Source organism: Phaethon aethereus (assembly GCF_964289735.1).
Source record: "Phaethon aethereus genome assembly, chromosome: 3".
NCBI classification, from domain to species: Eukaryota; Metazoa; Chordata; class Aves; order Phaethontiformes; family Phaethontidae; genus Phaethon; species Phaethon aethereus.
In genome coordinates, this window is record NC_138576.1 from 84428361 (window position 1) to 84452860 (window position 24500).

Below are 24500 nucleotides of genomic sequence, written 5' to 3' on the forward strand. Positions count from 1 at the left end.
AAGGCAGCTGCAGGAGCAGAGAGAGATATGTGCAGGCAAGGCAGACAGAAAAAAAGAACTCACATTCAGAGAGGGGTCAGGGAAAGATGTGGATGTTTTGAAAATGGCTTACATGAATCTGTGGGGTATAAAACAGTGATGGGGAGGAAGAAGAAAAACATAGTCTCTAGAGTTTCAGGGTTTCTTTCTCACTCAGTCCTGCACTACTTTCTACACATCTATAATACCTTAAGCTCATACATCTTAGCCTCAGCCTTTCTTCCTGCATATAGGCAAAATAATGACAAATAATAAATGAGTTCTCATACGGGTATCATGAGAACTGGTCTGATAATTGCTATTCTGTGGAACGTCTGAAAGTTTGAACAGCTCATCCAGAGCCTACAAAACAAAGCCAGGAATAAATTTGTGGAATTGTCATTACCAGCTGCTTGTCTAATTGCAAGCAATCATTTGTCTCCCCATAGCGCTACACTTGTCAAAAATTAGGAAGCTGGAAATTAAATTCTATGCAGTAAAAGCTCCTCACAGACATTTCATTTTGTGTACCTGTCCTTTCATTGTCCACACCTGACAACTATAGGATACTGTCCTTTTCCAAACTCCTCTTTCTATACAAACAAGGAATCTTTAAGTTTGGCTCCTACCTTTTTCTTACAGGGAAAAAGATGACGCCAGCCTGTCAGACATATCTATCAAAGGAATTACACAACCTTTTCCTCAGCCTGTCTCACCTCAGAACACGATAAAAAGCTTCTGTAGCAGCTTAAGAGACTGAAATATATGTTTGGGTTTTTTTACTCATTTTCTAACACACACCACCAGATACACCGCAGTAATATTTAAGCCCCAAAGTGCAGAAATGGACCACACATAAAATGAGGACTGCAAGAGAAGGAAAAAAGCCTCTTGCCCACAGCAGGTAGCATGGGGAAATGCAGCTGATCTCAAAGCAGAAGGAAACCCATCTGTGGAGATCAGTCTGGCAGATCTCTACCCTCAACCTTTTCAACAGCTGAGTCATTGCATTTAGGAAAACAATGTTTTCTGACAAATGAAGACAGACTTAATCAGGACAAGGGAAAGAAATCCTACAGTAGTCTTTTATGATTAAGTGGTATTAATAAACAATAAAACTTGGGTATTCATCAGAATTACTGATTATCAGGGAGAGGAAGCTCTGAACAATGCTTTCAGTTTGGCATGATCTTTAGTAAGATTTATATTTCTACTACACTTTCCTTGGCATATTGCAGTAAAAGGTAACTTTCAATCAAGTCTCTTGGGTACTTTTTTCATACCCAAGCCTCGTTTGGAAAGTAATAATTTTGAAAGGCATGATCTTTTTTAAAAAAAAGATTTAAATCCTTAATGCATGGTTTTGCAGAGAGTGAGCTGAACTCTTTTGTTGTCTAGTTGAAGAAAAGACTAAAAGTCCCTTGAGCAGACTGTGTTCTGACAACACTGTCTTCAAACACCTCAGGAACATATATTGAGAATGATTAAGGCACAGGATCCATCAAGAAATGACAAGCAAGCTTTTGGCTAGTAGCAAAGGCAAGATGAGAGCCGGGGCGGGGGGTGGGGAGCTGTGCTTCTCAGAGTACACTGTATGCTTGCAGAAATAACTGTATCAGAACAGGAAATCAGACCTCGCACACTAAAATATTTATCGATAGATGTATCAGGGGACTACCTGCCGAAGCCAACAGACTTTAGCAAGAACAGATCTTGAAGAAAATTTTACAGTTCCTTTCAATTTTAATGTTTCTCTAAAAGTGTTATGATGGAAATTAGAACTCTAAGTTGCACCACCCATGCTGTTCAAATTATATATAGTTATATGTCAGAAAGTAGAAAAAATTCTGCCTCAATTTCATCAATCATTTAAGTTTTTAAATTATATAAAATGGCAATGTATTAAGCATGAACTACAACATATGAAGCAACACAGCAAGAAAAAGTACTGTAATGTAAAAGCAAATGGCAGATCAGATGATGGCTCATGAAAGGCCACATAGGGCCAGTAAGATGATTAAGGAACAGAAGCATTTGACATAGGAAGAGAGGCTGAGAGAGCTGGGATTGCTTAGTATTGAGAAGAAAAGGCTCGGGGACATCTTATTAATGCCTGATTTGGGGCATTTTTGCTATATAAATACCTGGGTAAAGGTGATGGAACCAGAGTGTTCTCAGTAGTGCCCAGTGTCAGCACAAAAGGAAACAGGCACAAACTGAAATTCCATCTCAACGTAAGAGAAAAAAACAAAACAAAACACCCTTTCTTACTGAATGACTGAATGCTAGAACAGGTTGTCCAGGAAGGTTGTGGAACCTCCATGCCTGAAGATATTCTAACCTGGACAAAGCTCTGAGCAACTTGCTGTAGCTGACCCTGCTCTGAGCAGGGGCGTTGGACTAGCCAGTCTCCAGAGGTGCCTGCCCAGCCTCAGCCCTTCTGTGCAGTGGTCTCAGGAGACAACTTCTACAGCTTCACAGATTTGCTGGTGATCGAGGGGCGGGGAAAATGGAAATGATGGGCTATGTATGCTATTCAAAAAGAGGGAAATGTAAAGGGTAATTTATTCTCCCTGCTGTGTTTCTTCTGGATTTATTTTTTTTTTTTAAACCAAGACAAGTTGCAAGTCATTGCATCCATTGTTTAGAAAAGATTTTATTACAAACCTCTCACTTCTCGTTGCTGGTGCTCTTTGCTTTTAAGTATGGGGTGGGAGATCCACAGCCAGGGGTGATGCTTGCGAAGCTGAGGAAGTACGTAATGTGTTACAAATCCCACAGTCCATGCTAAAGCAAACAGGACAATGCTGAGAAACGGCTGGTCCGGAAGAGAAAATATGAAACATGGTTATAATTTGCAAACAACATTTTTATATAAGACTTTTTTTTTTTTTTAAACAGTTTTTAACAGTTCCTATAGTTGTATTTTTGGGCAACTAATTTTTGTTCTTATGTTCAAACTCTCTGACTCTACAGGTAGATATGGATTTTGAAATCTGTATTTTGCACACACAATTAACCAATTTTTTCCTTGCTAATTTTAGGAAATAAGGCAAGTGATCAGGCTTATTCATTCTGTCCTCCAGGTTCCACATCATAAAAGAGCTGTGGCTCTGCAGAGGTTTAAGGAAAGAGACGTCAAATGAGTAACACTAAAATTAATACAAATATCCATAAACTAACTGCCTTGCACATAAAAAAAGTTATCATGACCAGTAAATACATTTTCACTAAGTTCTCTTCCCACAATCCCTATTCTTTCCACTTAAAGCCCCCTGTGGTTTTGCATAAAAGAGTTGGGGGGGGGGGGGAGTGATGGGGGAGAAAAAGTGCAGATACACACCCTTAATGATAGAAACACAGTACTGGCACTGACAGCAAATGATAGAACAGCAGCCACTGTGCAGACAATGAGATCCGATTTCAAGATTTCTTTCTGTGAAAATAATTATTTTATACATAATTAGCAAGCCAATACTATTTTAACCAAAGTAAACGACTCTATTCTCAATTATTTGTAGTCTGCATTGTGATAAGGCTAGTCAGCACCTCCTGATACAGAAGTATTTTCTCCACTCTGCTTTGGGAAATAATTTCTTCACACTCTAAATTCATCATGACTAATTTTAAATTTTATTTTAAAATAACAGTTTTAAGATTGGAGAAATGAAAGCAATCCATTTTCATACTGCGTCTGATTCTGTTTAAGGAATATAACTTTTACATTATGACTTTTTTATTTTTGGGAATCAAAATTCTGGTTCTATTTCCTATTTGCAAGCAGTAAGATTTCTTCAGATTCACTTTCTCTTGCATTATTGAAATGACTCATGCTTTTGTGTAATGTCTTCAGAGACATGAAGTTAATACATTTATTATGTTCTAAAGTGACATGTCCCATTCTCTGATTTTTCTGTATTGGAAGCCAAATTTCAGCAAGATTTTATGGATTTCAGACAAGGCCTTTTTCTAGTGTCACTGAATGATAGTCTGCCTTTACATAAAGGTCTATAACTAGGGTAGGAGTAATTTTCTTTCTGAAGATTGGAAAACATCACTGTCTTTCCAGACCTTTTTTCTTGTGATTAAAATGTCACTCCCAGTAAACAAATAAACAAGATAGCTTGCGAGCTGTGCCATCTTCTGAATTGTACTTCAGAGGTCACCCAAATGTCTTTGTGAGTAAACGAAAATCTTGTCTTAGATTTATGAGAGGGGCATTTAAGTTCAGCACTCAATACTACTGCTCAGTTATTAAATGAGTAACTATTTGTAGCTCTTGGTTTAGAAACTGACTTATGCTTCAAAGACATCTAGAAACCACATGTGAAATGCAACACTCTTCTTAGAATTAGAAGCTCATCTGATTTCCTGGTGCTGCAATCTAGGTAGTCTTCATATATCTCATCAGAAAAAAAAAGAAAGAAAACTAAAATAATGAGGGGATAGCAAACCTACGAATAAGGGAGATGAAAAGGAAGCAGAACAAGTGAACAACTGAGGGGATACGCATTACAGGGGAAGCTGGTAGCAACCACTATATTTAGGCTGCCTATCGCTCCCTGTTATGAAAGATGCTTCTTAGTAAAAGGTCACAAGCATCAGCGCTTCGCTTACTGCAGCAGGCCTTTGAAATTCAGCAGGACTAAAAAGCCTTCAGGCTCAAGAAGTACTTTTACTTTGTCCCAGGAAACTCCAATCTGGTTTAGCTGAATTCTCAAGCCATCACCACTGTCCCTCCCTTTCCCAGGCTGCTCTGGAGCATGTACCTCCAAAAGAACAGAGCTCTCTCCCCTCCGAGAACTGTGCCCTCTCCAGACAGCCCTGTACTCTGCATAGACGATGGGTGGGAAGTTGTAGGAGCACAGTTAGGTCTTCCTAACTCTTCCCAACCACCTTTTTAAAACGTAGCACTGCTGTCCTTGTTCCTTGCTGCTTGGCCATCGTATGCAAGAGGAGAACCACAATGTGAGGGACCTCACAGGAAAGGCCTTCTCTTCCCTGAACAAAACTTTCATCCCTGCCTGTCACCACAGCGCTCTCTGCTAGGTTCAGACCTATCACTACCAAGTTGTGTATCCATCTCTAACTCATGTGGTTTTAGTATGTGGAACATTATACTGAAAAACGGTGGTCAAAACCCTGATAAAGATGGATAAGGGCATTACCACCAATGCATGTAATGGAAATAAATTTTTTTAACCTTTCTGAACTTTTTTTAAAGATGTTGCATACAAAATCTATGTAAAGCAGCAGTATTTAGCTTGTAAAATTCAGCATTGAGAAAGTTAAGCAGTGCCAGATTTATATGGCACTATTTCAGCCCTTTTGTGAATACTTATTATGAAAAGTCTTGATCAAGTATCATTTTCTGCACAGCTGAATCCAACTACTCAATAATCTAAAACAAGCTTATAAGAACAACAAACACACTCCAATCATATTTTCAAGCTCTTCTGTACAACCAAAAAGGATTACTATTAAAATGACTTATTTCTCTCACAATCAGGTGACTGAAGAAGCTGCCATTTTAAGAACTACATCAAATATTAAGAAATTAGCTTTTAAAATCAGCAGAGGCAATAATAATGGACATTTTGAGGAGAGGTGGCATCCTAACTTTCCGTTCTGTGCCAGGTCACCAAAGAGACTCTTTTCAAAAAGATTACATTCAAAAGAGAATGTATTACACAGATTATTTTGCACAGGACTGGTATTTCCCACCTTTCCGATCCTTGAGTTTGCAAGTGTTCTTTTTTAGGGTGCTCTCAACTGCTTTTGACACTTTAACAATCCCACACAAGAAAAGGCCTATGTTTTTAAAGCAATTATTCAGGTATTTAAACCCAAATCTGACAATTGCTTTCCAACTCTGGCATCATCTAAAGCATTTAATGTAGCATATATGCCCAGGCTTGCCTTTCTGCCCTTGCACAGAACTGCTTCAAAATGTAAATGTACTGCTCAGCTGCTGACTTGCACAGTGGCCCCCACAGGAGCTCCTTCTTGGTGTGGCAGATGCTTTCAAAAGCAGATGCTTTCAGGTTTTTTTTCCTTCTAAAACAAAGCTAAGCAGTAGTTGCTTTTGTTTCATGCCACGGCATAGCAGTCAGGGCCACCCAGGAAACAGCTGACCCCGGGCAGTTATCTCTGACTGAGGGGGATTCAGAGCTACCTTCCAGGAAAAAACCCTTGGGCATCCACCTACAGGCTGCTGTGGGTGGATCTGCAGCTTCCACCTTCCCTGCTGAAGGCAGCTAGCTCCTGCAAAGCATGTGCCTACCTTGAACACAACTCTGTTGCCCATCCTGCTCAATTGTCTAAAGCAGGATTTTGAACTCCGTTCCCAAAGCCAGGCACTTACAGATTGAATGTTGAATAGCCCTACGATGTGATGCTTGAGTCCTTCATTGCAACTGGTCCAACGTGGAGAAGTTAAGCTCTGATCACAGTTAAAAATGTCTGCAGTGACAGACAATCCCTGTTATAGTCTGGGCTGAAAGCAGGTGTTCTGTCTTCTCCATTTTACACTCAAGGGAAAAATGAAACCCCAAACCAACATCGTTACGTTTGATGCCCCAGAGATTTTACAAGCAGAATATACTATAGATTGGTGCTTTTTTTTTAATAATTATTTTCAATTATGCTTTTGGAGCTTTGTACAAATCCTTTTACTAGTTATCTAAATGTTTGTATTAAAGGGGAGGAAGGAAGCTGAGTTTCAATGTAACACATTAGCACCCTCAGGCCACTGGTTAATCTAGTAATCAGCCATATGGATGCCTATAGAAATTAATTATAATGGTAGGAAGCTCCATTCTCAAAGTTGAATGGTCAATTATCCACCACAGCTGCTTTATAATTCAAGCTTCCAAAGCTGGCAATTCTTACACTGCTATTCGAGCAAAGGAAAATAGTAAAGGTCATGTAACTAAACATTAGAGATGCTGCATTTATTATTCCTAACATCAATGCAAAGCCACTACAGAATACAACACATTCATTTTGAATATTAACCTTGTTTGCTTTCAGCTCCTTGAGGAGATGATTTGGTTCTGTATGCCTCAGGATTTCAGATTAAAACAGGTCTTATGTAAATGGTATGTTATGTAGATCATGTCAGTATATTGACCAGGGCAAGGCTGGCTGTTGTGTTGCATCCTGTCATCTCTTGCCACTGACAGGCAGTTAGGAATACTCTCTTCACAGAAGAGCACTCCAAGAGGAAAAAACAAACTACCACCATGAAATCTCCTTCAAATACTGACATATTGTTTCTCCCAGTTTCTGAAGTGTTTGAAGATCCCCCTGCAGAAGTTCTGGAAGCTATTTAAAATTGCCTTTTAGGAGTCAGCTGAGTCCTACAACCTAAACACGATTGCTGTTTCTGAAGAGACTGTGGCTTGATTGTGCTCCTCAAAACTTGAGGCACATGCAGTTTCTCCCACATCAGTTCTTCCCTACTTGCTCTATTAGCACTGCACTGTGAGACAGCAGTGGGAGTCTCCTGACAAACTGGTTAGTGTTTAATTGAGACAGAGGTAACAGATAACACAGGGTTAGACAAAGAGCCTGCAATAGTCAGAAATTGCCGTCTCTTTCTTCAAGAGATCTCCCAGCGTGGAAGAATTGGCACTGCTAATTGACATTGTAAGCAAACACATTGGCTTACAGTTTTTATACAGATTGAGGGAAGCCCAGACAGAGATAAAAAATTGAAGGCAAAGAACTAGCAAGCTCCAGCAACACTGAAGGAAAGCAGCCTCTGTCTAAAAGCATCAGCATGGAGTATCAAATGTACAGAGCGGAAGAGTACCAGTCCCCAAAACCAGGTACATCCTGGAAAGCAAGAGGTGCCAGGAATTCCCCTTAATTAAATACAAAAATAACTGTCAAAACATGATAGGAATGAGACATGGTAAAGAAAAGAGCTGAAGTCTTATGTCTGGCCAGTCTCACGCAGTCCTCCCTGCATTTCTGCATCTTTCACCCTGGTGGCTCAAGGGCCCAAGTGCAGTTGAACCACATGGTAACTGTGTTAATATAAGACATCTGTCCACATTACTGACACAAAAATAGTTCCAGAGTCTGCAGCATGACTGTTTGAAAACACAGACAGGATTTTAGATGCAAATTTGTTCATTCTCCTGTGTTGTTGTTTTGTTTTCAATATATTGAAGCCTTGCTCAAGGTTTCCCTCTCCACTGTGAAATGCAACCAGTTAAGTGGACAGCTGCAGTAACTGCTTCAGTCCCCTGGCAAGGCTCCATCTGCAGAACAGATGAGATCAGACTGTGCTGCTCTAAGGAGGGCACTATCAGTGAAAGATACAAGTGGGATATAAATACAAGGGAATGAGAAGTTTTCCATTACATCTGCCATACAGTGCCCATGTACAAGAACGGACTGACAACGAACTGTGGCAATAACCTACACACCAGAAATACCACAGAATACAGCGAAAGTTTAACATAAATACTTTTTTACTCTGTTACTAGCTGGATATTCATACTGCAGTGTGATCTTGTTGCAAACAGTTTAGTTTGCAAGAAACTGTAGCTCAATACAAGCAACAAGAAACAGACGTATCACTTAATCTTGTGTTGGCCTTATTAGAGTAAGCACTTTAAAAGAAGAAAAGGAGAAAACATTGGTAGTGAGATCAACTCATGTCCTTAATGTAGGCTGTGTAACACCTTAAAATGCTCAACAAATATGATACAAGATGTACAGAAGAGATGCATCCCTTTGAAGGGACACCTGGAGGCCAGGCCAGCTAGCGCACTAGCAACCTGTACCACTAGGCACTACAGACTCTCAAGTCATGTCTAAGGGTCAAAAAAAGGCAGTCTGTCTTCCAGGCACTCTCTGAATGCTCCTTGCTTCTGCAACCATTCTGGAATTTAGGAACAATTGCCTAGACTGCAAACGCTCAGATGCAGGCCTCACGGATGTGGTCAGGAGGAAGGGCTGTCTGACAGCCAGGAAGCAGGACAGTTCATGACTCTACGAATTCTCAAACACCCCTTAATACTTTTGGAAATTTGACGATCTTCCCACATGAAATTTTTATAAGATCAACTTCCCCTGGGTAACAGTGAGTTTTTTTTAATATAAAAAGACACAAAAAGGAAGATGGGTCACTTTGGATGTTTAAGCTGAAGCAGGAAATAAAGACAAAAACTCAAGAGCTACGTGCCAGACAGTAGGAAATCACAGAATCACAGAATCACTAGGTTGGAAATAAACAGCCTGCCAAGCAAAGAAGAGGGGATGAGATGGCAATGCTTGGCACCAGGCATGTACCTCCCTCTCTCACACCAGCCAAGTTTCACATGCTTCTTCCATCTCTAGGTGCCAAGTCTGGTCTGTGCTCCACCTGGCTTGGCTGAGGTGGAGGGCATACAGTCAAGAGTACTTCCTGGCACAGAAAAAGGCATTCCTGAAAACCAGGTCAACTCCTAGCCCTAGAAAAAAGAATGAATAAGGACTTAATTCTATGGACCAAATCCTGTTCCCCTCCAACACAGACAGGGAGTTTTGAACGCTTGTTGAACAATGAGGCCTACCTTGTACACATCAGGCTGTCAGGCTGTAACTCTATGCACAGAACCTGCATTAGGTCTCTAAGTACCAGGATGAGAAGCCGCATTCCCCAAGCTCTAAGAGTTTCATTTCATCAATCAACTTAATTAAGGAATCAATATTGCAGAGTCCTTCAAAGGAACCCTTCAGAAAGGAAAACTGCAATACCCCCCTCCTCCCTTCCACCCTCACTGGAAAGATCTAGAAGAACTTCTCCCAGTTTCCATCTGTGGATTTAAAGGAATAGAATAGAGATCCTCTCATTTTCTGTGCTTTTAGTAATTTAAATATTTAAATTACTAAGTGAGAATATTTAAAAGGTTACTCAGTGGGGAGGATGGGAAAAGAGCTTTGAACAGAAGTAATGAAAGAAAAGGTCTTACCACTGATTCTTTCATCTTTTCTGGGAGTGGATCTGCTGATGAATCTTCAAATTGTTGACGTAGAAAGTGAGGGACATATTTGCACTGAATAAGGGACCTGTTAAAATAAAATCCTAGTTAGGATACTTCTGAACACATCTAACAGATACGAATATTCCCGGGGGGCAGAGGAGGAGGAACTACCTCAGATTTCCTTCCTCATGTATGCAGTAGCTATCTTATCCCTGTATAGCTAGAGATTGACACAAACCAGCGCTACCTGTGATCAAGGCAGAATTTCCTCATCAAAACGTTAAGGAGCCTCAGCAATCCAATCAATGTGACTTAGTCATTTAAAGGAATGAGCAGAGAGGGTACTGTTCCACTCATGCCCTTTATTAATGGGAGCTGTTTAGACCCACATTAGAAAGGCCAAAGAACTTATTTCTGTACAAATTGGATATTAATCCTCAGTTCAAGATTTATGTGCTATCTCCTCCTCCATCTTGAAGTTTATGCCACAGGCTGTCCCTTAAATACTGTTTCCAATCTCTTTCACTTCCTTTAGTTAACTTCAGAGTTGTTTAAAAAAATCTTAAAACCTCTTTTTTTAAGGATTATACATTTTTATCATGATTGCACAATAAACATTTGATGTTGTTGTACACATATTCTTGATCTTAAGTTATTTAACAATCATTTCAGCTGCTGAAGATTTGATTAAGAATGTTATGAAATTGGTAGCTAGATTTAAAAGTTAAAAAGGATTTAATGGTTTAACATTACTTCCTTAAAACAGAAGTTTTATTAAAGTTTCTGTTTTATTAAAGAAGTTAATGAACTGATATGTCCTTCCTGGGGAGTGGGAGAGAAGAATACATTTAAATTACTTCAAAATGGTAAGAGCTCACACTTCCATGCTAATTTGCAATTTACCTGGGTATATTTTACTGCAAGGCTAAACAAATCTCCTTAATAGAGCACACAGCTTCACTTCCTTCCATACCCGAGTTCCATACTGTAACGGTCGATGAACTACACACTACCTACACAAATCTTAATCTAGGTCTAACTGACATCAGTGCCAGACACCATAGGCTTTGGATAAAGTTAACAGCAATGGATATAAGCAGTTCTTGTTGCTTTGATACATCAGCAACTAGCAAAGTAGAAACATCAGATTCCCTGAATCTTCTGGATGGTAAAGAAGGAATTTCTCAACTTTTCAGTAACATTTACTGGGATGCCGATTTTCTACTAGTGCCCTATATCCCTCCCTTCCTCAGCAGAATTCTTCTCCTTTTCCCGAGTTTCTCTCCTCAAATATAATCCTGAAAGGCCTAAAAAGCCCTCTACTTCCCCCTCGTCTCTCTCCTGCATCACAGAACTGTGCATCCAACCACCCTGACTTACCATATGCCTACTACAGTCTTCATACGCTGAAGAGCCTCACCTCAAGACATACACAACACACCTCATGAAGCGAAGGTGGGAACCTGGGGGTTTCCTCACAGGCCCTCTGCACTGTTCTAGGATAAGACTGACCTGTCTGTGAAGCAGCATCCCAGATGGCATAGTGATACTGGCTGCACAAAACCTGTTTGCTTGCTTAATCCCACAGCCATATACATAGGTGCCCAGCTGTCTGTAGACCACCACAGCCTTCGTGACAGCCATATAGCACAGTTCCCACACCGGAACACTCATGTCTGCCGCCCCTGAGCTAGGGATCTACAAGGCCTCTCTCACGTCACCTCAACCTGCAGATCAAAATGTTGAGGACTTCTCCCCTGGATCTCCCTTGTTCTCAATGGCAGTTCTTAATACACACTACCTTTACTCAGTTACCTTTAGCAGAGTGTGTCAGAGCAGAAAAGGAAGGAGTTAATCTCAAACAGAGAGGCACAGCCTACTGACAGTGACCATCAGCAAGAGCTGGAATTGAGCCACCTTCCCAGCACATCAAATAGCCTTTCTCCTTGCCATGGTGCTACCCAGTGCACATTCTGCAACTCCAGTAGCCTGAGAGACCCCTCAACTAAACCACTATCCTCCAACATTGCAAGCACACAATTTCCCAGAGGGTAAAATCTGCTTCAGAGAATTTGGGTAGTGCTGTTTAAAGAGCACTGGCCTTACTGGTAATCTGACTGCAGCACTTCATTTATTTACAAGACTGATACCAACCAGGCAGACATTGCAAGGAATTTCCGCCTCACCACAGTACTTCTGGGAGACAGTCCCTGCGGTTCTGAAACCTAGGCATCGCTCTGGTTGTGTGCTGTACAGAGTAATCAATAAATAACATTTGCAGGCAACTTACATCAGTACAGATGGGTCACTGCTTTGTCTGCTGAGGTGATAAGAAAGTGCAACTAGCAAACCACAGAAAGCAGAGAACAGCGCTGGAATGTGTTGTGCATCCCAGGGTTCCTGAACAGGAAGACAGAAAGCAGAGTATTTGTAAGTCAGGCATGCAGAACTTTTTCTTATTTTTCTCTATCTTTTTTTTTTTTTTTAAAGTAGGCTAAGCCTACAGTAATAAATGCACAGCATCTAAATTTGTACACCATCTACCAAGGACTGAAAATCCTTTTTCATATCAAAGTCTATTGTGAAAAAGACTGAGATTAGAGGCATGTTTTATGATCATATTATGTAATTCCTCTATAATCAGCAATTAGCTAGGAAACCACATGAAAGGCAGGTTTTCTTTCCTCTTTAATGAAAAACTAGAGGGAAATTCTCATTAGAATAAGATGCAGGTGAAATGAACTGCACTGTATTTGTCTAAACTCTAAATTGGTATGTAGTTACTTGACCTGTGGCCAGATTGCATAAAACAAATGCCAATGTAGCATAAATCAGGCAGTGGGGTACAGTTCTGGCACCTCACTCTGAAATCTTTCTGCTGCTTTGTACGTTGTATCCAGGTCCTGCCTGGATGATAACAGAGAGGAGAGGGAGGGTGCTCACCACTGTACGTGACATCCCCGAGTAGGGAAAGAATACACAATTTACACACTCGCCAGCACACTCGGGGCATAACCAAGATGAGGAACTGTCACTGGGCGACTTGAACAGCTAAAATTAGCGAGAAATAATAAGAGAAAGAACACGAAGCTCAAGGAACACTTATCAAGACCAGTTTCCATCTGTGGAGTCCTCAGCTACAAATTAGGGGTCCTAAGATATAGTTGCAAGTTCTGGCTGTAAAAGGACACACATTCAGTGGATCAGATCCATAGCCATTTCACTTATTAGGTTTGTTCAATGCCTCCACACAACTTCTACCTAATCAAGTGAATGTGAGGTTACCAGATTCTGACATCAGAGCACTTTCTGGGTAGGTATTGAGAAACAATGCTTGTAGGACCTGTGAAACTAAGCCTTGTTCAGCTAGTACGAACAAGGCATCTTCTGCAGTATGTCTTTTGCTTGAAAAACTTCACAACTTGTACAGTACCAATATTTTCACAGAGCAAAGTGGGTTTATTCATCCTATTTTGCCTAGTGATATGCATGATTTCTTAGCAAAGCTGATTCACATAAAAGAAAGATTTCATTTCTTTCAGGGGCAATAAATACCTGGGCAAGACAAACTAACTTGCTGTTAAGAGACAAACCACCTGCTGCAACGTGAGGTTTCTTTGTAATTTATCAATGAAATTCCCATTATCCTAAGAACTGGCATCACAGGAGTGAAATTTTAATTCCAAGAATCACCCTCCCCTTATCATACTACTGAACATCACAAAGATGAAAGAAGTGTCTAGTTCTATCAAACAATCCTACTTAAAATGGTCATTACAAACAAAAGACAGTAGTACATGGTATTACTGAAAGAATCCAGCATCATTTGTTTGACAAGTTAAACTTTGCCATCCAATTCCACTCTTCATTGTTCCCAGTTTCGGGACCAAATACATTTTGGGTTAACTTTTCCCATGCTCAGTTCTCAGGTAAGAAATTGATGTTCTTCAAAACACTGAGGAAAACTAACTGGAGTCAAAATGTTCTGAAAATGGCTGAATCACAGCCCATCCAAATACCCACCGCATGTCCAGGGCAATACAACTGCATACAGATCTACCCAGCAGCTTCTAGTGCATGACTGCCCCTTTGCCCTGCAACTTACTTCAAAAGGAAAATACTATAAAGAGCCCAACGATATACCAGGGTACTGAAATGTATCAGCAGTCAGTTTGAGAAACCATTTCAACCCTGTTTCTACTGTAAAACTGCACATGGCAGATTCCTCATATTAATGTCTCAGGAAGCCTTTACTTCTATATTTTCTGTACATTACACATGTGCAGCTTCTGCATTTGGCTGGCCTGTGCTCCAGTTCCAAAATGTCACTGTCCCCTCAAAGCTCAGGCAGGACAGGCATCAATATTTGCTATGTGCCTAGAGAGCAGGATTTTCCAGAACAATGCCACACAATGTTGTACAAAAGATGAGAGTGAACAAAAGTGTAACTTCTCCAGCATCAGTGCTATGTACTCTGCTCCATTTTGTCATTCTCCCTCCAGCCGCTAATGATGCCTGGTAGAGCTTTAAATTAAAAAGATTAAAAAACCAATATATCTGATAATTGAACAATGTTCTTCTCAGTGAGAAAACAGGAATGACAGGTTTTAGTCTTGGAAGCTGGTATTATCTGTCATAGTAGGCAGGGAGTTTGACTTCCTACTTTACCTCATTTGGCTGAGGTGACATGTAGTGCTTTCATCTGACTTCAATGCAGACACTCACGTAGTCATTTTTAAAATAAGTGCAATGGACTTAACAGGGTTAAGGATGAAAGTGATAAGTTACAAAAACCCAGTTGTCGGGGTGGTGGTGTTCCGTTTCAACCACAGAATCACCTAATCCCAAACCAACGTACTAAAAAGGAAGACAAAGGTGTCTTTGAACTTTTAAGCCTTTTACCACTGGTAGAAGGTGGGGAGGCAAATGTATTGTTAAAAAGTGTTTTTTGTAGCAAACAGTAGTTTTCTGTCCTACATTATTTATCCTTTCTGCTTCTCTCTTCCTCTAAAAAATGAAATGCATGTAGCAAACTCTTATCTTTCGAAGATACGCTAAAATAAATCATATGTCCTACTCCAGAGACAAAAAGTGCTCTGAACACAACAAAACTATCGTGGTAAGTAGAAATTCTTGCTACTTTTTTTTTTTTTTCCTCTCTGCAGAATATTCCTCTCCACTCAGACTTTGCAGATTGCTGCAGCATTATCATCATTGAAGGTGTTCGCATACTGGCTTTTTAAGTATGGAGACAAACGACAGTTGCTCCTCACAAAGAACAAACACCATCTAATTTTCCACTCTCTTGTGATTTCATCATTATTCAACTAATTTTTTTTTTTTTTTTTTGGCGCGGGGGGGCGGGTGTAGGGGTCTTCCTCCTTAATTCCACACACGAGCTTCATCATGGATCTACGCTATTGCTCATATCAAACAATATGCAGGTCAGCTGTTGATGGTCAGCCATTCCACATGTGTGATGGTAAATTGGAAGAAACGGTATCATCCTATTTCTGAACATAAAAAATTTTCTGAATGAGACTGTAAAAGGGAATTCTCCCTCCACCTCCAAAGGCATGAGAAAATGGTAAGAACAACTTGTTCTCTACAAGCTTAACTGTATTATCATGGCTACTTTTTTCAGTGACCACTAACAAGGAAATGTGAATTATTCATGGACCTCGAGTTACATTAGTTAGAAGCAAATCCTAGGGAGAGATGCCCACCAGCCTTATCTTCCCATCATCCACAGAAAAGAAAACATTACTTTCCCAGAAGAGCTCCAAAAACCTGACAAGTGATATGCAACTCCCATACAGATAGCACTACTGATTCTGAGCAATGTTGTCTCTGTTTCTCTGCGCTCTCAACTGTTATCGGTGACAGTATTTTCATTGCTGAAATTTAAAATCCACAAGGATGGGACTGATGCAGGAGCATGCATGTGTGTGCGCACACCACCTTACACAACATGGTCCCAGGCTGTGACTAGGATTCCTCAGCTAGAGAGTAAGATGAGTAACAATTTCAGGCAGGGGGCATGGACACTCATGTTTCACATAATGGTGAGTTTATCCTAAACAAGAAGTGCAGATTTCTACATTCCTATACAGTGATGTACTTCTGTAAGAGGAACCCTGGGCCATATCAGATTTTGCAGACATAATTTACTTCTTCTGTTCTATCTGGACACTAAATTCGTATTATACATGCAGGAAACTAAGAGCATAACTACTGAAGTATGAGTAAAGTGCAAGTCTGACTATGGCTGCAAACATCCCTCACTTAAATGCATGATATTTGACAATTCTCTCCAAATTTAACACTCGTAACAGCTCTTGCTTGAACCACAGGGGCCTCTAAATTGGAAAGTACATAAAATTGATGAGCCTTGTCTTCAAAACGTCCAACAGGGCTGGAAGTATTTTATGCAGTATAAACAAAGCTGTCTAATAAACCTATACTTCTATTTTTGGTCACTTACACATCCAGGGATTCTGTCTATACACACAGGCCCTTTCAGTGCTGTTTAGAAATTTATTCAGGCAGTCTTAGCAGATCAAGATGTATACTTGCAATTCTTTTCCATTATAAAACCCTAAAACAAATATTTCAAAATTATTAGTACACAGATGAAGCCTGCGTAACTGAAAACAGGAATCAAGAAGCATTGTTATTCTGGTTAATGAATTTAAAACTCATTAAACAACAAAGCAAACTACATCAATGTGAGCTGAGAATGGTTTAAAATACACACAGGGTTTTTAGTAATTGTCCATTGAAGTGATAAGTTACCAGGAAATACTTTCTTCAGGTATAAGGTAATGGAAACTATGTAACTTTCATTAAAAAAATAAAAAGCATTTACATGGAGCTGGGGGAGGCAGCTGTGCCACATATGAAAACATTCACAATTTAATTTTTTTCTGACCCAAGTCCAAAATTTGAAAATTTTCCAGGCTAAGGTAAACCACAAGTTCCTTACGCAGTTTAAAAAACCCAAACAAAATAAAAATGCAAACAAACAAAACCCAAAACCAACAACAACAAAGCTGGATGACAAATAATTAACTGGCTCTGGATAAGTTTCAAATACAGGCCAGCTGATTGGAACAGAAAGCAAAAGAGAAGGACTGACCGATTCCAGGAACCTCAGGGGATCTACTCATCTGCTCCACAGCAAAACACCGATATGCTAGAATGCTAAAAACTGATATCAAGATGGCTAAATTCCAGACTGAATATTTGTTGAAAAAGTAGGAGGGCATAGCTGACTTCTTTTTTTAATATCTGTTAAATATTTGGGCACAGACCACAAAAAAGATGGAGCGGGAGACAAAAATCAGCACATCAGGCAATTCTAGTCAAGTGAAAACAATGGCACAGAAGTTCCCGTGTCTCCAATCTGATGGATATAATACCTGAAAATAAAAATACCTCCTCCAGGAAAAAGAGATAACCCTTTCATATATCAAAGCTAAGGTAGCTATTAGAGCCGCCAATTTCTGTTCAAGATTACAGGACTGAAGTTGAGATCAGAAATAAAGCCAGGCTGAAGTGAACACAGATAATTTTAAACTAAACTCAGTTACCCAATAGCTTCAAAAAAGTAGTGAGCCGAAAAATTGCTGCTATTAGATGTAACAATCCAAGGAATGACCAAAAGAGGTGATAAAACCGTGTTTAGGATTTAGAGCTTTTTACTAAACAAAAAGTAAATGAAAGCTCACAGAGGGCCTAGAAAGCACGGGAATAAGGAGTGATGATATCCTTAAACAGAGGCCTGGGAGATAAAGAAAATCTCAAAGCAAGCAGGAGAAACTCAGGTCTTTGCACTTCAGAATCTATGACATTTGTCTTCTCTCTTTTCTGAAATCAAGTTGACAGTATTGTTGTATGTAAGGCTGGATAAGCAGCTGCTGTCATTATCACTCATGACAGGGATGTCTCATGGGGTAAGATGTATGAAGAGATGCTTTACAGTACCTAAAAGCTGTAGCCAAATCACCTTTGCATCACTGGGATAACATGACTGTAAAACAAAAATCTATCCAGGTGACTTCGCATCATCACCAAAAGGGAACGACTTCTGTTCACCAGCTATGTCAGACAGCAACTTGAAAACCTGCTCCACTCACAATACGCTCCTTTGACTGACATCAGTGATGAACAGTGTCCTTCCTGTGCATCAGTCCTCAAGGCATCAAACACACAGACGGAGACCTGAATTTCAGCTATTTTGGGTCTTTCTGGAGAAATTATCTGTTACAATTCTAGGTGCAATACTCTGTACTTCCTATTGTGAACAGTTTGGGGTTTTCTTTTTTGTTTATTTGACAGCTTTAAACAAAAAGAAAACTAATCAGTCCAGCGGTAGCACCACCAGAGGAGGTCCTGACAAACTGCAGACCCACAGTTCCTTCACACAAACAGCAAGCAAAGGCAAAGCCACTGAGGAGCCCTCTGAGGAGGCATGATGATAGCTTGGCCACAGCAGGTGGGACCCCTTCGCTTCTCAGTCACCTCCAAACTACATGTCCCTGTTCCTCCTCCAAGTGTCTGAATCACACAACTCAAACACAGGTCTCCTCATCGCGTGATGAGTTTGTGCCTAGCCTTGTAACAGACTGCCCCTTACTTCAGTTGTGTGACAAGTGCATGTTTGGTCACATAACACGCTGTGTCCGCCAGGTAAGCCGTATGCAGTCACCCCCCTAAAACACATATGTGCTTCTGATCAAGTCCTGTGATGGGACATATAAGCAGCCTGCCACATGATCCAACCTGCACATTCACTATTAGCACAAGACTAGAGAGCTGTCCATCCCCTTTCAGGTGAAATGTGCACTTTAGCCATGAGAGAAGTATTTCTGGTCTTGTGATGGCAAAGATGCTGCAAGGTCATTCACAAAGAGTAGCAGGGGTAGAAGAACACATTGGGCACATAGATTTTGTCTGCAGATCATAGGATGAACTCTCAATCAAGAATATCGTCTAATAATTTTCCTCAGGCAACTTATCTGAACAAAAAGCAGTGACTATTAGGTTAAATTGACGATACATCTATACCGCAGCTTCTTATAACAACTCTCAGTTGGTTTTGTACAACATAATTCAACATCAGAATCAGGCTGCACAAGGCACAGGATTCAGCACATGCCTACCTGTCTCAATTCTCAGAGCTTATATTCGCTTGTTGAAAGTTAACTTGAGTACTTAGCACTGTTTTGTGGACATATCCCCAAACTATTGCTCAATACTTACTGTTTAATTTTTCTAAAATTGGAGTTCTAGAGCAAAAGATTAATTGCTGTGAATTTGCTATTCTAAAACCATTTCAAAATTTGACACTAAATCAAACTACCGTATGTACCTATAGTTTCATACTATATATAGTATGAACAAAAAAACTCACTTAACACAAATCTGCTATAAAATGAACATCATTTATTTTAATAAAAAAGAAAATCATGTGATAAACTAATTATTCTTCTAATCAATGACTTCAGTATCTTTCCTTTTGGTATAATTAATGTACAGAGAGAAATGAGGCTAGACTATTTCACCCTACAAGATAATAATTAGAACACAAGAACCACTTAAGGAAGGAGAAGCTCAAGCCTGATATTGCTGGAATGGGTCTTCAGCCCAGGCATTTGATGTGAGCAATTGTTCACCAGTAAATTGCACACAGTAAAAAGCACACAACCACTCAGAGATCCATTCTCCTCTGCAATTTACTTCAGGAAATAGAACTCTGCTAGTTACACCTGCTGAGCTATAAGATGTTCTGGCAATAAACAGAGTTTACATTTGAGGATGCTATATTTCAGCCAAAAAATAAGCTTTGCAACCCAGAAACCCTGTGCCAGATTCTACCATGTTTCCCTGCCCTGAGTCTTTTTGATTGTGATGATTTTTTGACCTCCATAAATACTGAAAATTAAATAAATAAATTTTAAAAAATAATAAAATAAATATTGATTTTGCCAAACTGACGAAAAGGGAAAAGAGCAAAATAAAAATAAAAAACAAAGAATAGCTGTAAAATGCAAGTGTGGAAGAGATGCCATTTACGTCTTAAAGAAAACCATGTACTTATCACTGTGTGCAGACACCTCAAACCTTCCGAAAACCTGCAAACAGCATTTGCTCAGGTTTGAATTACACGCTGCAATTTCTCGTGCAACAAAAATCCAAACCTTCATTTGATCAGGATCAGAAGGTGTTGCTATCAAAACAGTTCTAGTTTCTTACAAGGGTATTAAGACCACCTTTCACAGCAGTTCCTATTCAGGATAAGATTCTTCTCTTACATTTAAGCCAATTCCTACTCCTCCTCCACCAACCAAAGAATAAGTCTGACTGAATCATTCTCTTGCAATATTACAGACAACAGTCCAAAAGGAAAAAAATCTCTGGACCTGACTGAAGAACAAGGAAGGTTAACACAAGTGCTTATTTCATAACCTCTAGAAGAAAAAGATGTATGAAATTTCAAGCATCCCAGTAGACTGATACTATGAACTGAAACAAGTGGAATCATCTTTACATGCTTTAAATTAACCTCCTCAGAAGTGCCTTCACAAGAACAGTGCCATAAAAATTCAAATTAACTGTAATTTCTGTGTGAACACAAAATCTGCACTTAATATTGGTAATTTACAACAGATATCTTGTAAATCTTTCACAGCACTCTACAACTTCAGGGTAGCATTAAAAGCATATTTCTAAGCAGTTTGAAGTCTAATCCACAAGGAGATTGCTTATCTACAAAGCCACCTGCATGCTGTCATTTAAAGTATTATGCTGAGAAAGGAGTCTGTAGAATATTTTAAGAGGCTTTTCTTTAATACTGTTTAAAAAACTATTTTTTAAAGTATCCATCACACAGCTTCCCAACCCTCAACTAGTGAATCGTCCTCTGCTAACCTTATGGGGAAAAATGATCATTTCCCCAGATATTTGCCTGTTGAACAGTGGTTTAACTCAATTCCTTCCTTCCATATAGCTCCTTCCATTTTTCTCACTGTATCTCCCACCCTCATTGCAGACTTTTCTCACTCTACTCATCGTTACAGAGAGCCACCTTCTCCATCCCTGGTGCCAGTTTCCAAATCATTAATATAGCCAGAAAATGGCAGCAGGAATAATCACTACTTTAGGAAACTACATAAGCAGCAGTTAAACTTTCTAGCATCACACAGCTGGGTCAGGTCAAGCCAGTATAACCAATATACTAGGTGAGCCGGGTGACAGCAGATTCCCTGGGAGTATACCACATGTTCAAAGACATTTAATTTAAATTGTCTTAACGCAGCACTGCTCAGCAGCTGAGTTCCCATAATTTATTGTGTATGGACTCAAGCCACCCAGGGGCAAGATAAAATGGTGGCTTAACACATTTTACCTTACTATTGGGAGTGGTTAAAAACACATGCAGAGCCAGCTCTGATTGTCTGTGAGCAATCATTAAGGCATTATAATTGGCCTTTTTTGGTTTAAGGCTCCTATACAAAATTTTAAGTGGAAAAATTTTGAAGTCATTATAGAAATGCTATATATTATGTTCCTTAAAGAATTCCCTTAAAGAAACATCTGATCACCCTTCTCATCTGTGTAAATTGCCAGCTTGGGTGTTGACACGATACATCCTTGATTTTTGTAGAACCTCATGTTGGGATCTCTGTGTGTGCTATACATGTGTAGCACCACAAAGCATCCTCTCACGTATGCCCGCAAGATGTCAAAAGCAGCTTGTAATCACTGCACATCATGGTGCACCCCTGCATGAGCACCGACAGCATCTAGCCTGTAATGAAACACTGTCAAAAGATTATCCCTTAAAAGATAAATTTTATCACAAGTCTAAGATGAAATTCTGGTCTTGCTGTGGTCACTGAGAATTTTACAGCAGACTTGAAGGCAGCTAAAATTTTATTGCTATTTTTAAAATAAAACAAAAAATGCAGAGGACAAACTACAAAAAACATAAATGCTTTAGATTGACTGTGGCTCAAAATGCAGCATCTGCCAAAAAAGGAACATTGGGCATCACTGGGAAGGGTACAGGGAACAAGGCAGCCAGTCATTTTGCCAGCATATAGAGCTGTGGCACACCCACATCCTCAGTGCCATATGTAACTTGCTCTCCACATCTGAAGGTGACAACAGAGTAAGAGAAAGCACAGAGGAGGGTGACTAAGTTAGCTACTCCTGACAGAGCAGCTGCTTTATAAAGAGACACTAGAAAGGCTGAGACTCTTCAGTTTAAAGAGAAGATGGGCAGGGGGTGGATACGACTGATGCCTACAAAACTGCGAAGGCAGTGGATACGGTGAATGCAGAACAGTTCTTCCACAAACCTTGCAATACAAGGTGTAGGGAAGACTTAGTGAGATTAGCAGATCACTTTAAAACCAATGGAGGTTTGCACTGCTTTGCACAGAGCAGAGTGAGCATCTGGAATTTGTTGACAAAGTTGTAGGGACACACAGGACCAGCACATTCAGGAAGGGACTTCGTAAATTCATAGAAAAGTCCACAGATACCAAATGGAATAAGCAGGGGCACACTCTCCAACATCCCTAATTCAACATTTGTGGATACTGGTGCAATATTAGGGAAAAGGGTAGCAAACAGACATGTGGCTTGCATTAAATTCCTAACTTGCATTTCCCTGTGGATGCAGACACATTACTGTGTTAGATGGGCCACTGGTCTGCCCAAGCTGGACATTTAAGTCCTTAGACATACTGCTATGAAGCAACAACAAAAAAAATCCTTCCCCTGCCCCCCACTTTGGAAATATGGACTTTACCAGGAATTTTGACTAAATTCAGCCTGGCTTCTGCAGGTCAATAGGAGTTGCACCTTTTTAAGCCAAGGCTGCTGTTAGTGTTTGTAGGGGAAATTCAGTGGATCATTTCAGACTGATACATGTAAGACACAGTCACAGGTATTAGATAAACATTTACGCCAGTATTTCTACTACAGTTTCAATCTATTTCAGTGCAGCTAATAGGCAGAACCTGAAGCATGGCTTGTAAAGCTTATCTTGACAAACAATGACAACATAGCACCAATGCTGGTCTCCCTAGATTACGTGAATTCTGAATTTTTGCAGTGTTGTTTTTCTGGCTTACCTTCACTGCACTGAAGCAGAAAGCATATAGGACTATCAGAACCACAAAGCTTCGGGAAATGCTGTATAGTGCAGATACGAACCCAGCAGCAGCTGAAATACAGACATTACATGTTAGTTAATTTCTTCCTACATGAGAACGTGCAATCAAAAGAAAAAAAAATGAAACCGCTCTTGCATCATGAGAGGTAGAGATTAAAATAGATATCACAAACCTGGTTGTTGAGAGAACATCTTCAATATCCCAAATAAGCTCACAAAACTGTTTATAGCTAAGACTGAAAGCCTGATGCCACTGTACTCCATGTGTTTTCCATTGACCTGAGGTCTGACACTACTGCTTTTTGTACTGAATGTTGTTTTGCCAAAATATCGGTACGCTTCTTCGTGTTGCTACCAAGGAGGAATGAAGCGATCTACAAAACTGGCACTTTTCTAGTCAAACTCCATGTAGAATTTTCCTCCTTCCCTTTGCTCCTGAGACACAGACTCTGATATCATCCAAAAGCATCCTAACTTGCTTGGTCAACCATGATTTGTACCATATGATACATAAACAAACTTAGGAGAGAGAAAGATGCCAGCTGATGTCTTGCTATAACCCCCTTTGAGAGCTTCCAGAAGAAGGGTAGGAGAAGCTGTCAGACAGTTAGGAGTTCAGCAGTCTCAACAATGGAGACAAGGGGCAGCAAAACTGTGCTCTAATTAAGGTTCAACATACACTGGAATCATCATTATTGACAGGATGAGGACTTTATCCAACCTGTTATTTCCTCCAGGGTTGCTATGGTATTTACGAGGCAAAAAGCAAAGAACAGCCATATCCTCTATACTTGTTTTAACCACTTGCCAAAGGCTATATCTACAGTAGCAAGCAGAATGATGCAGTAAGTGTGGGTCTGTGGAATGAGAAGTGCTGATAATATCATATCCATGATATTCGTGTTTGAGATGCCCTACTGCAGACTAATCTCTAGCCTGGTCCCACAGACCGTACGCTCATTAGTGTTTGGAGTGCAGTAGGCACACCCTTACAGTGCACCTTTCTTCTAAGCTTCATCCAAATGGAATCCAGTTTGCATACTCTGACATCATTCCATGATGTGAAACATGTGGTAAGTGGGAGCAAGGAGGAAGTTTGTTTCTGATCCAAACTACAATGACAGTGTAGATACATCCCACTCTTCTCTGGTGCTTAAGCCATAATGAAAAACAAAAACCACTACTACCAACAAAAAAAGGATGCATCATCTCTCATGGGCCTTGTTTAATCTCTGACTGAAATAATACCCCCCCCCAAAAAAAAAGTAATCACACATTCAATCTCTTGTGAACATGCCATACTATGGAACAATGCA

General features: G+C 40.0%; 1 protein-coding gene across 1 annotated transcript in view; it reads right to left on the minus strand.

Moving 5' to 3' along the window:
* Positions 1-24500, minus strand: part of PCNX2 (pecanex 2) — a 157438-nt gene that overhangs the window by 77179 nt on the left and 55759 nt on the right. The window contains exons 15-19 of the mRNA XM_081998404.1: positions 23144-23235; positions 12289-12398; positions 9987-10083; positions 3362-3454; positions 2686-2836 (exon numbers count right to left, since the gene is read on the minus strand). Of these exons, the coding sequence (XP_081854530.1) occupies positions 2686-2836; positions 3362-3454; positions 9987-10083; positions 12289-12398; positions 23144-23235 (543 nt within the window). The remainder of the gene's footprint in view (positions 1-2685; positions 2837-3361; positions 3455-9986; positions 10084-12288; positions 12399-23143; positions 23236-24500) is intronic.